General features: G+C 40.7%; 1 protein-coding gene across 3 annotated transcripts in view; it reads right to left on the bottom strand.

Annotated features, from left to right (window-relative positions):
• LOC116990845 (LIM/homeobox protein Lhx3-like) overlaps positions 1-10,127 on the bottom strand; it is a 113,731-nt gene extending 103,604 nt beyond the window's left edge. For 2 of the 3 annotated variants that reach the window (XM_033048899.1, XM_033048900.1), the window contains exon 1: positions 9,789-10,122. In XM_033048899.1, coding sequence (XP_032904790.1) covers positions 9,789-10,062 — 274 coding nt within the window. In that variant the 5' untranslated portion in view covers positions 10,063-10,122. Of the gene's footprint in view, positions 1-9,788 lie in introns of all 3 variants that reach the window. The other variant, XM_033048902.1, reaches the window with a different exon arrangement.
• Between the last annotated feature and the right edge of the window lie 4,558 nt (positions 10,128-14,685).

Here is a 14,685-nt window from a genome sequence, read left to right as displayed (position 1 = left end):
CAGATGGGGAATGGAATAAAATTGTAAACATTATTAGTCAGGTCAAAATTGAACCTCCAGTCACCACCAAACAAGATAGCTCTGGAGAGGATGCAGAGATAATGCGCATGTTGCCAGGGCTGAAGAATTATAATGATGAAGAGAAACAAAATTTGTTAGGGATTGTGCTCTTTTGGATAGAGCATATTGAGGAGATATTTGAAATGAAATGTACAAAACTATTGTCCCTCTGTTGCAGTTACTCTTTCACAAGATAATTAGCAAATTAGTATACAGAGTCTGTTGCTTTTATTTCCTTTTTTAAAAGTTTGTAAGAAACAAAGTCTTCAATATTACAAAAGCAGTAAGATGATTGCGTTCTACAATTTCCTTTGATTTGAGCTGTCCATTTAGAACATGAAAATTAAGGGAACCATAAAGTATTCACGTGTTAATTGGCTAATTATTCATTGGGTAACAAAACAAAGGAAATTGCAAAGATGTCTGGATTGCCACACACCTTTCCAGACTGATTAAATAGGTATGTTGCAAAGCCTACCTGAAGCGTCGTTGAAAATCTGTCGCTGCAAGTGTGCGCGATTTTGGCGCCGTTTAGAGGGGGCGGGTTTAAAACGCGATTTTCTCTAAGCTGTTCCAATCGAAAATGTTCAGCCTAGTTAATTATTAACGAAAAATCGCTGGAAGACCCCGTCGCAAAAGCTATTATTAGGTTTAAAGGCATTGAATAATAGTTATAGTAGTTTAAAAATCAATCTCTAAACCCGCGACCGCCAGCAACCGCAGGGTCTCATAAAGCAAATAGCAGAAGTTAGGTTGTATATTTTTACATTAAAAAGGGCTTCTAAAGATCCCTTTATACAAAGTTTAATATTGCGAGTAGCTCAATTTGGCCCCATTATATCCCGCAGTATTTTTCTCGGCATTTGGGGCACAAATCTACCGCAATGTGAACGTTCTAAACCAGCGCGTTCCACAGGATCCCACTGGAAAGCTGATTTAAATGGGCATTTATTTACAGCAATTAAACACTAAATTCCTTCCATTTGGCCTATAAATTAATGTAAATGAGATTTAAAAATCATGTTTTATTGTGAATTATTTGTGAATATTATTTGGACATTTAGGCTATTTAAAAATGTTAATCATTTATTAAGAAATGGATAGATGTTTAGATCTAGTAATTGAAGTCTGAAATTAGCTACAATTAGGTAACTAACTAATTATATGCTTTAATTTCAGGTCATCCAAGTAAGATTATTTTATATTTGTTTCAGAATGCTTCAATCTATGATAACTGAAAATTTCATTCAGTTCTCTTAATTTTTAAGAAAGTTATGGGCTTTTGACTGTTCACGATCACAGCATTTTGTTATGAAAATCAATAGGGAACAAGATGCTCATTTCCCAGTATGAAAATGGCCATAACTTTTTAAATACTTGAGATATGAAAGTGAATTAGGTGTCAAATTAAACTTATTTTTATGCTTTATCTGATGGGATAAATTACAGACTTGATTTTTAAAATCTCAAAATTTTGTAACATTGCTAGATTAAATGAAAAAAAAAATATTTTTTAATTATTCAAAGAAATTGAAAAAGGAAGCCAAGTGGCTGCAGAAAATCTTTTTACGAAGGTCTGCAGCAAGCAAGAATTTCATTGTCCTATCTGGGACACATGACAATAAAAAACTCTTGACTTGACTCTTTTTCATGAACCGAGTTTAATAAGAGTGCTGTTGAAAACTACATTGAGAATTGGGCATATGTTTGGAGAGTATGTGTGAATTATATTAGAAATTACTGAGAATTGGTAATAGTTGTAATTACTTAAATTACAGGAATTAAGATTAACCAAGACTGGCAGGATTTCAGGATTTTTTTCTGCTAAGCTTAAATTGTCAGCGATAAACTGTTGAGAAACGAAGGATAGAATGAGATTTGCTTTATTAAATGCAAAGAAAATGTTAATCTGTAATCTCAATAGATAAAACCGATAACTATGAAATCCAATTAAAAGGTCACATTAATTTCTGTAAAGGCAAACGGTGTTTAAAAAAATGCAATCAAGGGTGAAGGTTAGCAAGACCGTTAGGCTATTAACACTTAAATATTTTATTTAATAAATATGTCAGGGATTGGATTGAAAAACTTGTTTTAATTATTGTGCTTGGTGATAATAGTGAGGCAAGACTTCAGTGGACCAAAGTAATAATGATCATATGGTCCATTCGCAGGTCAACTGTAAAATAAATGATTATAGTACATTCAATAATGCCAGGTTTGATCACAAGGAGAAATTACTGGTAGGTAAATGAGTTAGAACTGGAAAAGTATATTTTCCTTCTCAATAGAATCACTCGGGAAAAAAGCCACATAAAAATAATTTCAGGCAGCTGAAAGGAAAAATCAGAGCTCCTGAGATTAAAGGCCAAACTTCACATTGCACAATTTTAAACAACTGCATAATTGGAGGGTTGTAAACAATAAGTGGATTTTGATTGCACTCGAGTTATGGGCAGAAATCTGTAGCATTCAACAGATTAACACTGCTGACAATTTTCTCTTTCAAATTGAACTATTTCATTTGCAGATAATGCAAAAACGTGGCTGTCTTTGAGATTACGTTGTCCCACTTGAAAAACGATCAAAATTCTGTTTTATCCTAAAGAACGCCTGAGATAATAAAAGGTACTATCAGTTCTTTCACCAAAGCAATAAAATTGCTTGCCAATTTTGATGTGACTTAAAGAGTCATCTACTGAGGACAAGTATAATGTAATATACTTGAGGTAGATTAGGAAACTGCATAGGTTTGTATTCTGTTTTTAAAAAAAGACATGTCATGCTGGCTGAGACCAGCAAATTCACATTTTAGGGACTACAGGAAAAACTAAATGAATTTTAAGATGTCTTCCTGGAGCAGTTTAAATTTAAAAAAAAATATTCATCTCCTATATAGATTTGGTGCCAATTAATTTGCCTTCATATACCCAAGCAATATGTGGATCAATGAGCAGCACCTTTTAAAAACAGTTGCCATCTTTGTAAGTATTTTCCCAGTAAACAAATCTTTCAGGAATCAGACATCTACACGCTAATTATAGTTTGCACAATCATCTCATTACTCAATACATTCTATGCTGTATATACGGAAGCATAAACAAGCAGTAGGACACTTTATTCATTGTGTTCAATTGAAGTGACAATTTCCATCCCTCGAACCCTGTCCCCATGCATTAGAAGTAACAACACAAAATCATAAGAGAAACAAAGATTCTACCTCACACCAGCTTGGTGGAGCAAACACAACATATAGTGGCAGTAGAATAGTGACACAAGGAAATACAGATGCTGGAATCTTGAGGAAAACCCAAAGTGCTGGAGTTACGCAGCAAGTCAGCGGTAGACACAAAATGCTGAAGTAACTCAGCGGGTGAGGCAGCATCTCTGGAGAGAAGGAATGAGTGACTTTTCGGATCGAGACCCTTCTTCAGCAAGTCAGCCACTGAGTTTACTCCAGCAGATAGTGGCAGCACCTTTGGAAGTAGTCGGAAAGCAAAGGAAGGAAAAAATATATCCACAAACATAGGATATAAGCCAGTGAAGCAAATCATTTCTTGTTAGTTTCAGAAGAATCCTAAAAAGGCTTTCATAAGGTGAGTGCTTAATATCTTACCCCACAGCTCATTGCTGAAATATGAATTGCCAGTATCTAATGATGTAATTGTCTGGAATCCAATTAACCTGGCACTGATGAGGTGTCACATCACCAAATTACAAAAGTGTGCACTCACTCCCCCACTACCAAAACGGAAGAAATAGTATCTGTGTCATGTGTAGACACAAGCATTAACTGGCAATAGTTAAATGGGGTTTGGAATAAAAACTAAGATGAAAAATTAAAGCATTCCTTTAATACTGCTTACATCAAAGTATGGAGAATACAACTGATGCATTAAATTGAGCTGAAAACTTAAAACAAGACAAAATATTCACAGTGTTTTTGCTTTGCTCTTTTGATAGCAACTTGAAAATGTTCACTGCGATAGTAACAACGTAATTACAAAGCTGCTAAGTGGTATAGTATTAGCTTTGCACATTTCTTTCTACTGCAATACCAGTCAACAGCAGCATGAAAAAAATTCTGCTAGCTGAAAGGTAACTGTTGACTTACATCATCAACTTGTTCTTACGGTCTTGGCACATCTTATGTAAATAAGCCATTTAACATCTATTCACCTGATATCCATGGCAGGCAACTTACTGGAGGTGATTCTGAGGGATAAGTTATCTATGTATTTGGAAAGTCAGATGGATTAGGGATAGTCAGCACAGCTTTGTGGGTGGGAAATTGTGACTCACGAATTTGAGATTTTTTAAGTAACTAAGAAGGTTGACAATGGCAGAGCTGTAGACATAGTCTACATGGGTTTCAGCAAGATCTTTGCTAAGGTTCCAAATATTAAGCAATTCTGGATGGTTAAATCGCATGGATTCCAGGAAGAACTAGCTAATTGGATACATACTTAGCTTGATGGTAAGGAAGCAGAGGGTGATGTTGGAATATATTTTTTTTTGGACTGGAAGCCTGTGACTAATAGTGTGCCTCAAGGGTTGATACTGGTACGATTATTGTTTTTCATCTACATCAACAATTTGGATTAGAATGTGCAAGGCATAGTTAGTAAGTTCCTTGTGGCCTGAATCATCTAAAACTCTCAGCACTTCCACCAAAATTGAAACTTCTAGTCAACATAATAAGTGACACTTTGCCTGTATTCTGCTGTACAGGTAGGGCATATAAGAGAATAAGATTCACTGGCATCAATCCCAATTATGTATACAAGAAGCAGATGAACATCAAATCGTAACAAAGAGGAAAACAGTAACAGTTTTAGTATAATTGTATTGAAATGAAATAAATGATTTCAGTATTGTGTCTCCAACAACTACTATTTCCACTTACGTGCAGAAGCCCATTGAAATAGGGGTACTTCCATGAGAACAGAAATAGGACATCTCCCAATGAAAGATGCTTACTTATATGTGTACATTCAAATCAAACTTGTCAACTAATTTTTCAACAATTTATCACTATTGTGGACTGTACTTACAAAGCCCAGATTAATTTTACATTGGGCAAGTTGTTAACACTTAAATTCAGGAAAACTATGACATAGAATAGAGTTAATGCACAAGAGCGTTGCTATATCTGCTGAAATCAGCTGCAGCTCTCGCATTGCTTGTGTAAGACGACATCAGAGAACATACAGAGGAATTGGTGCAAGCTCGTCGAACTAAAATAACAAATTGAATCCTTACCACTGTCACCTGCTTGCGAAACCTGCTTATGGAAAGCTGCTTATGCAATATCAACTTTATTATTTGAAATATAAATATATTTGTAACATCATATTCCTTTCTCTCTCTGGAGAACCAAGGAGGCAACTATGCCTTGTTGTGCCTTGTTGTGACAATAAGTATCCCATTCCATTCCACCTGCTGTACTGATGCCTGGTATGATTGTACTCAAGTTTTATATTATTTGCCTGAGAGCATGCAAAACAATTGTCCCACTATATCTTGGTACACATGACTGTAATAAACCAAGACATTTGTGGGGAAAAAAGTAAGAAATGGGATGATGCAATTTTCTTGGCTAAGGATTTGAATTATCAACCTTACCAGAACTTCATAGCTCTTGATGCCAAAATCATGTTATGAATTTAACAGATTGAAAAGCCTAAACCATAATGCATAACACCACTTTAGACTCAAAACTAAAATATAAAGAAGATCTAGATGAATAGATTGCCACATAATACAAAGAAAATGATTTAAATGCAAAGTCTGCACTTGTACTAGTTACTGGTAAAAGACATAACATTTCTGATAGTTACATTAAGGACCATTATTCAAGACATCTGCAAAAGCATTCAAAATGCATATACATTTAAAATTCCTACAGACAACCCTTAATTTCATTCACTAGCATGGACATAAGAAAAGAGAAATAATAGATAAACTTAAGCTTTGCTTCCAATTAGCCCAATGAAAACACAACAAACACTCATTTTAACGAACACCTTTATAATGGACTTTGGTTATAGTGAATGGACCGTGCCGACGCCACCCCTGCCTCACACCACGCATTGGCGCTTAGTTTTAAGGTGACGTGAAAAAAAGTGCTGGAGTAACTCAGCAGACCGAATTAGTCTGAAGATGGGTTCCAACATCACCTATCCATTCTCTAAGCAAAGTAGTATGCCTGGCTTGTAGAGGTTACATGGATTTGACAGGTTTAACACAAAGATAGGACAGGTTTAGAGGGATATGTGCCAAATGCAGACAGGTGGGACTAATGTAGATGGGACGTTGTCCGGTGTGGGAAAGTTGGGCCGAAGGGCCCGTTTTCACGCAGAAAGACCCTATAACTCTAAGTTATAACTCTAACCTCCTCTCTCCAACCTGCTGCCTAACCCGCTGAGTTACTCCAGCACTTTGTATCCTTTTGTGCATTAATCAGCATCTGCAGTTCTTTGTTTTAACTACATACAAAAATAACACCCTACTCACTAAAAATGGGAAATCAGCAGTAACGGACCCCCTATTATCCATTATGTTTTACTGTACACATATTACTCAAAGTACCTTTTAAAATAGTCAGAATATTACCTTCACAAAAAAGCCGCGCTGATCATGAGATGTACTGTCAAAAATCACATTCAAATATATGTCCAATTTCCTTTGAACAGTAGTCCAAAGCACAAACCACTATCAAAATCTTTAAATGGTGAATGCAGAAATTAATCTTCATCCATTTCAATATATTTGAACATCTTTAACTAAAAACCGCTGGCAAACAAATATTGACTTAGTCAATTTTTCATTCATTGATTTATCACCATACTTAAGATTAAAACTATAATTGTATGTAAGCTAAAGGCGAATGAGACCATTGTCCAATTAAGCCAACATATGATCAGACACTGTACCGAAAGCCAAAGACAATAACTCTGGTCTAATGGTACACAAAATTGCTGGAGGAACTCAGCGGGTGCAGCAGCATGAGGAACTCCTAATACTCAGTAGGACAACTAGCACCCGCAGTACCTTGTGTCTGTTATTGCTTCACTGCAAAATCTCTTCAAAGTATGCCTACTTTGAAGAAGTTCGCTTCCTCTCCCCGACTGGAGTCCTGTGAGATCCTCTCTCACCGCTCCCCCTCTGTGATTCCTATGCTTGACCATATTCAAAGGTTCAAAAAGGTTCAAAGGTCTGTTTATTGTCACGTGTACCAATTAAGGTACAGTGAAACTCGAACCCAGACTTGTGACAAAAGCCACGTCTCTCCTCAGACTTGCCTTCGCAAAACAACCCTCTTACCCACCTGCATCCATCTATCACTTGCCAGGTTTTGCAACATCCCCACATTTCTTTTCCAGTTATCTCCCCCCTACTCCATCAGCCTGAAGGGTCGTGACCAAAAATGTTGATTGTCTATTGCCTCAGACAGCATAGCTCTCAGATAGCACCCTAGGGAGTCACATGAATGGCAATGGTGCTATATGTAAAATAAAGGGAGATCCTAACACTGGTGAGTATAACACTAGTTATATTTAATGTACAAACATGCAGTTTTTCTCTTTTACATATTTAATAATAATTCATGTTATTTGTGAAACTAAACGCTCCAGATGCTGCCTGATCCACTGAGTTCCTCCAGCACATTGCATTTTCCTCAACCTCCCTGTTGCGTTTTAGACATAGACATAGAACAGTTTAGCACAGGTGCCGGCACTTCTGTCCACACTGAACATGATATCAAGTTAAATTAATCTTCTCTGCTTGCACATGATCCATATCTCTCCATTCCCAGCAGATCCATGTGCTTATATAAACTCATCTTCAACACCAGTATTGTGTCTGCCTCCATCACCACCCCTGGCAGAGCGTTACAGGCCTCCACTCTGTAAAACAAAAACTTGCCCAGCGCATCTCCTTTGAACTTTGCACCTAACACCTTAAAGTTATGCTCTCTCGTCTTTGACATTTGCCAATCTGGGATAAAGGTTCTGACTGTCTATGCCCCTCGTAATTTTATTTACCTATATCAGGTCTCTCCTCAAACTCTGAGTCTCCAGAGAAAACAATCTAAGCTTGTCCAATCTCTCCTTATAGACAGATTGATTGGTGAAATAAAGTTTTATAGTTTTAAAGCTGTGGTAATCCAAAACGTTCAACAGCAGAGCAAAAGTCTGACATGCAGAACCATGATTGGGACAATCCCAATTTAAATGTATATACAAGGAACTGCTTCCTTTACATCGGCAACACCAAATGCAGATTAGGTGATTATTTCGCCGAACACTTGCGTGTGTCTGCCAAGGCCTCCGGGATCAAACCAGTTGCTAACCATTTTAACTCCCCTTCCCATACTAACCTTTCTGTCCGTGGCCTCCTCCATTGCCAGAGTGAGGCCCTATGCAAATTGGAGGAACAGCACCTTGTACTCTGCTTATGTAGCTTACAATCCAATGGTATGAACATTGAATTCTCCAATTTTATGTAACACCCCCACCTGTAATATCTCCCTCCTCAGCATCCCCACCTTGATGTGCATCCATTATCTCATCCCACCATCTTCCACTCCTCACTATCCCATCCCTTGTTCCCCCCTGTCCCCTTCCACTATATCCCTTTCTCCGGCTTTACATTTCACTCCACACCTTATCTGAGACCAGTTTTCCTCTTCCTACTACAATCAGCCTGAACACTTTGCCTGAACACTTCCAACACTTTGTTTTTTGGGAACACTCTGACCTGGTCCCCCTGCTGGTCGAGTGTCGCCTTAACTAGAGAGTACACTGCTGTTCCTTCATCATGACTGGATCTAGATCATAGAACAGCAGCATCTCACCATCAACATTCCCCTTATCTTCCATCCCTCCAGATTCTCCTGATCACCAACACACCAAGTACATCACTCAGAGCAACTAAGAGTAAAGACATAATAATCACACGATTTACAAAAAAACGCACAAAGTACCGGAGTCACTCAGCGGATCAGTGGAGTAAGTGGACAGTCGACGTCCACAGCGTCCTGACCTGAAATCTTGTCTGTCCACTCCCTCCACAGATCAATTGCGTTAATCCACCACTTTTTTTTTGCTCAAGATTCCAGCATCTGCAATCTCTTCTCTCTCTTAATAGACGGATTGTGAGGCTACGGCATGTTTTGCGGCTTTAGTGACGTGGAAACCCTAAACATTCATAACACAGATCAAGGCTCACAGTCAGAGCCAGTTCCGGGACAATCCCAATGTAACTGGAGACATAAAGAACTGTAATGCTGGTTTACAAAAAAAAAAGACACAAAGTGCTGGGGTAACTCAGCGGGCGAGGCAACATCTCAGCATCTGGGTGTCGCTTCGGGTCAGGAGCTTGTAATCAGTCTGAAGAAGGGTCTCTCAGGAGATCATGGATAGGCGAGGTTTTTTTTCTTCTGAAGAGTCCCGACCCGACACGTCGCCTGTCCAGACATAAAATGCTGGAGTAACTCAGCGGGACTGGCAGCATCTCTGGAGAGAAAGAATGGGTGACGTTTCGAGTCGAGACCCTACTTCAGAGCCGAAAACCAACATATGCCGTTCCTTCCTACACACGTCGCCTGTCCATATTCTCCGACAGATGCCGCCTGACCTGCGGAGACCCGCTGAGTCCCGCTGGGTTAGTCGAGCACTTAGTGTGCTCCGAGGTAACGGTGTTAGTTCCCCTGCGGGCCTCACCTTGGACATCGCGGGCCAGCGTTCTCCAGGTGGGGGCGAAGCTAACGCAGTGGCCGCACCAGGACGAGTAGAACTCCACCACCCAGGCGCTGGGCGAGTTGGCCAGCAGCGCCTTGACCGCCTGGGCCTCCAGGATGACCACCGCGTCCTCCCCGCCGTACAGGCTGGCGGCGTGTCCGTGGCGCAGCAGCTGCCCCAGCAGCGTGAGGGTGGCGACGGTGAGGGCGAGCAGAGCACGGGAGCTCGGGCACTTGCCCCGACCCGGCGCCACCATCTTCCCAACGGCCGCCAGCCGCTCGAGCCGCGTCACCTCTCACCCGCGCCGCCGCCTGACGTCACGGGGAGGGGGCGGGGCGTCCGGGGCAACCGCAGCTCCTGTGACGTCACCTCTCACCCGCGTCGCCGCCTGGCGTCACGGGGAGGGGGCGGGGCGTCCGGCTCCTGGGCAACCGCGGCTCCTGTGACGTCATCTCTCACCCGCGTCGCCGCCTGACGTCATGGGGGGGGGGGCGTCCGTCGCCAGGGCAACCGCGGCTCCTTTTACGTCACGGGAGCCTGGATACTTTACGAGAGAAACCTGCAGGAAGGCACTACAGATGCTGGCTTACACCAAAGATAGACACAAAAAGCTGGAACAATAAGCGAGTTCGGTATTCAGACGGCGCATGCCCATGTTACAGGTTACTGTAGATAAACATTGGATCGAACTGGGTCTCCCACGCTGATGGATTGTTACTGGAGTTAGCGACACTAGTTCTCCCTTCTCCACTGGTCCATGCAGAAGGGTGGCCAGATGTACCCGTCCCTGTCTGGTGGCGACCCCGGACTTGCAGCCGGCGCGGGGGGGGAAATAAGCCCCTCTCCCGTTCACCAGTCCCTGTCTCCTCTCTCCCGCCATCTATCCCGCTGACCACCTCTCCTTTGCGGGAACCGCTGCTCACCGATTCCCGTCGCTGCATCGACTGAGGCTGGAGCTCCGGGTCTGGGGAGAATTGCACCTACCCTCCCCCTCCGCTGCTCCAGCGCCGAGGGGGCCAACCGGCAGCCACGGTCACCGGCCCGCCAAGGTCGCTCTGTGACCTGTGACGATGCCGAGGGATTCGGGTCCCACTCACTGTGGGGAAGGGCAGGTGCGATTCTCCCCAACACGAAGCTCTAACCTCAGTCGGTGCAGCAAGAGGAATCGCTGAGCAGCGGTTCCCGCAAAGGAATCATGGGATTTGTCAAATACATTTTTTCAGAATACCGAACTTGCTTATTCAGCGGAACAGGCAGCATCTCTGAAGAAGAGTCTTGACGCGAAACGTCACCCATTCCTTCTCTCCAGAGATGCTGCCTGTCCTGCTGAGTTACTCTAGCAATTTGTGTCTATCGAGTTTGAGAGAAACTTTAACACATGTGGTCCATGTGGTGGATTGCAAATCATTTTAACTCCCCCTCCCCATTCAACAACATCCTTTCTGTCCTGGGCCTCCACCATTCCCATAATAAGGCCGCACTGGAGGAACAACACCTCCAAAACGCTAGGGTAGCTGACAATGCAACGGTATGAAGATAGGTGTAGGAAGGAACTGCAGATGCTGGTTTACACCGAAGATAGACACAAAAAGCTGGAGTAATTTAGTGGGACTCTTCAGAAGGTCTCGACCCGAAACACCACCCATTCCTAACATTGTGGACTTAACATCGGAGCCGATTCCTTGCCTGGGATCTTTACGGACATCACTCATTCCTAACATTGCGGACTTTAACATCAAGGAGCTCGCAGTCTCAGGTTGAGACTGACATCGGGAAGCTCCAAAAGCCGCATGACTAGCCCCGACCTGGGGTAGATTGCCCGGTGCGGCGGAGCCGAGATTTCCCTCAGATGCAGGAACTTGATCGCCCTGACGAGGAGACCTGCCGCCGGCTACAGGGGTAAGATCGTCCTGTCAACGGAAGGTTGGAGGTCCCTGACCACTGGAGGACAAAGAAGGGAGAGATTGAACTTTTTTTCACCTTCCATCACAGTGAGGAATGCAGAGGAGCCACTATGGTGGATGTTCATGTTATAATGTATTTAGTGTGTTCTGTTGCTTTTTATTGGGATGACTATATGGTAAATCAAATTCCTTGTATGTTGCAAAACATACTTGGCTATAAATGTATGATTATGATTGGAGTTCAGAGTGATGAAAATCATGCTGTGAATTCAACTGTGGTTGAGAAGCCCAAGATTGGAGGGACGCTGTGGGTCAGATCGTATCTGTGAAGGGAAGTATATGGATGATACTTTGCGTCAGGACTCTACTTCAACACTAGTATTGAGCTCAACTACCTACAGTAATTAACTTTCATTCCAATTTCACAAAAGATTAAAGTTGTATCAGGTGTTTATGTAAATCAGATTTTCAGATGTAAATCAGATGTGAATCAACCTGGAAATCAGGTTTTTACAGAACATGGAACAGTACCACACAGGAACAAGCCCTTCAGCCCATAATGTTTGTGATGACCCTGCCAAGACAAACAAATCTCCTCAGCCAGCACATGATCCATGTTCCTCCATTCCAAGCATATCCCACCCAAAACCCTCTGCAATGTTTCTACCCTATCTGCTTCCAAACGCCTCCGTTGCCATGCGGTGAGAACGGAGAGGTTGAGAAGAAGTTTCTTCCCAGAGGCCATTTGGCCTGTAAACGCCTATCTCACCAGGGACTAACTCTACTGAACGTTTTTTCTTCCATTATTTATTATGTAAAAGAATATGTGTGTTTATGATTGTGTTTATAGTTTGTTTGGTTGTTTGTCTTTTTGCACAAAAGTCCGCGAGCATTGCCACTTTCATTTCACTGCACATCTCGTATGTGTATGTGACAAATAAACTTGACTTGACCTACCCCTGCCAGCATATTCCAGGCACTCACTCAGTTTGGCCTCAAGTTTGATATCATCTTGCTTGGCTTTCAAGTAAACTGTTGCCGTGTGTCAACGTTTTACATCAAAGACTCATTTGAATGTTGTGCTTCCACAATGATAATTATTGCTATTCTTGTTCTTTCCTTTACTTGGAAATGCCACAGAGCTAGCCCAGAACATGGTCACACTCTGATCTTTCATTGGGCAATTTCAAAATCCTATGCTTGTTTGACTGCTGCCTTCATTGCAGAGGCAATATCAAATGTAAGTGTAAAATTCAGTTTCTTCTCATTGAACAGCCTCCTTTGTACTTACATATTCTGGACTCCACAAACAATTTTATCCTGAAACATTTATTTTCTATTTGTATGATACATAATGTTCATCAAGCTGCTAAAATCTGATACAGCGCAGCATTAGCATCATGTGGATGTTGATCTCAGCCTTTTAACACATAGGACACTCAAGCTGGAATTAAAAATGTTTTTAATCAGCTTTCAGGTCTCAGCATGTAAAATAGACCTCTTCTACTCTGCAGTGTCATTTGTATCAGAAACAAAATGTAGCCGAAATCCTTTATGCCGGAAATTTTAGTAAATCTCTTCAGTACCTTAGTAACACCTTTGCATAGAGGGTGACCAGAAATTTATTCAATACATCTTCATGTTAGGTCTGCATTTGTTTTATGGAATTGTTGCAACATCTAAAAGACCAATGGAAGCAAAGATAGTTTACTTTAGTTTATTATTGTTATACGTACAGAGGTACAGTGAAAAGCTTTTGTTTGCGTGCTATCCAGTCAAAGAATAGACCATACATAAATACAATCAATCTGTCTACAGTGTAGAGATAAAGGATAAAGGGTGCAACATTTAGTGCACGAGAAAAGAAACAATTTTGTTTTCGATGATGTTTTTCACATTCCTTTCCAGATATCCGATACACTTTGCAGTTATCTAAGCTTTTCTGAGTTGTAATTGTTCATTATGATGTCAAAATCAGATCAACAAAATAAATTCGTAAAATATGCAAAGGACTAATTCGTTTTTGTTTCATAGTGTGGAACTAAAGATTGGCCAGACCAGAGCAGAACCAACATTTCTTCCACACTTCCACCCTCAGGACAAAATAAGGACAAGCTGATTTCCAGCTGTTAACAAAACATTGCAAGCTTTATTTCATAAAAATACAAACATGGTTTTAAAAATACAATAAGTAATAAGAACTTTCCAATGGATATATATAAAATTTTTAAGTTTCCATTGTTATTATTTAAATGATTGCCTTGCCATAATTTGGACAATTAAATGTCTCATTTGGAAGATTTCAGAAGTGAATTATCATGATTCGTTAATTTGTATCATAGTCCAACTTTGTTAAAAATTAAAATCTGAGTAATAAATATAGAATACAAGCTCACTGCAAATCACCTTTGAATAACAAAACAGGAAAACTTAGATCACTCAATGACATAGGTACATGGTGAATAATTTAAAATTTAACATTGATTATTATTTTCCTCAAAGCAGAATAATAGCATGCTGTCTGGTTCTTGCAGCAAAATGCTGTAGGAAGTTGATGTATTTCATCAGTGCTTGGGCAAAATTAAAATAGGAGGGACTCAGCAGGTCAGGCAGCATCTGTGGAGGGAAATGTATGGAAGATGCTTCGGGTCAGGACCCTATTTCAACACTAGTTTTGAGCTCAATATTGTCTCTCCTTTGTATTAGACTTTTCCCTAATAATCCGCACCAAGGAAAGACTGATCTCAACATGAAATAACGGAATATTAATTTCCATTGATCTAAATAAAGTTACAAATTTGTCATGATCATTAATCACCTTGAAAGTCAAGCCATTTTTTACCAAAGTTATAAAGTGCAACAAAAGTCAGTTTTCAGTTTTGAAATTGAGAAACTTAGAGCAATCAGGTCTGTTGGCTCTTCAACTCAAAAGGATAAATTTACCCAATTTTATCAATAGTAAAAAGGAAAAATGA

Source organism: Amblyraja radiata, chromosome 32 (genome assembly GCF_010909765.2).
Source record: "Amblyraja radiata isolate CabotCenter1 chromosome 32, sAmbRad1.1.pri, whole genome shotgun sequence".
In the NCBI taxonomy this organism is placed as follows: Eukaryota; Metazoa; Chordata; class Chondrichthyes; order Rajiformes; family Rajidae; genus Amblyraja; species Amblyraja radiata.
This window is presented reverse-complemented; position numbering and strand designations above follow the sequence as displayed.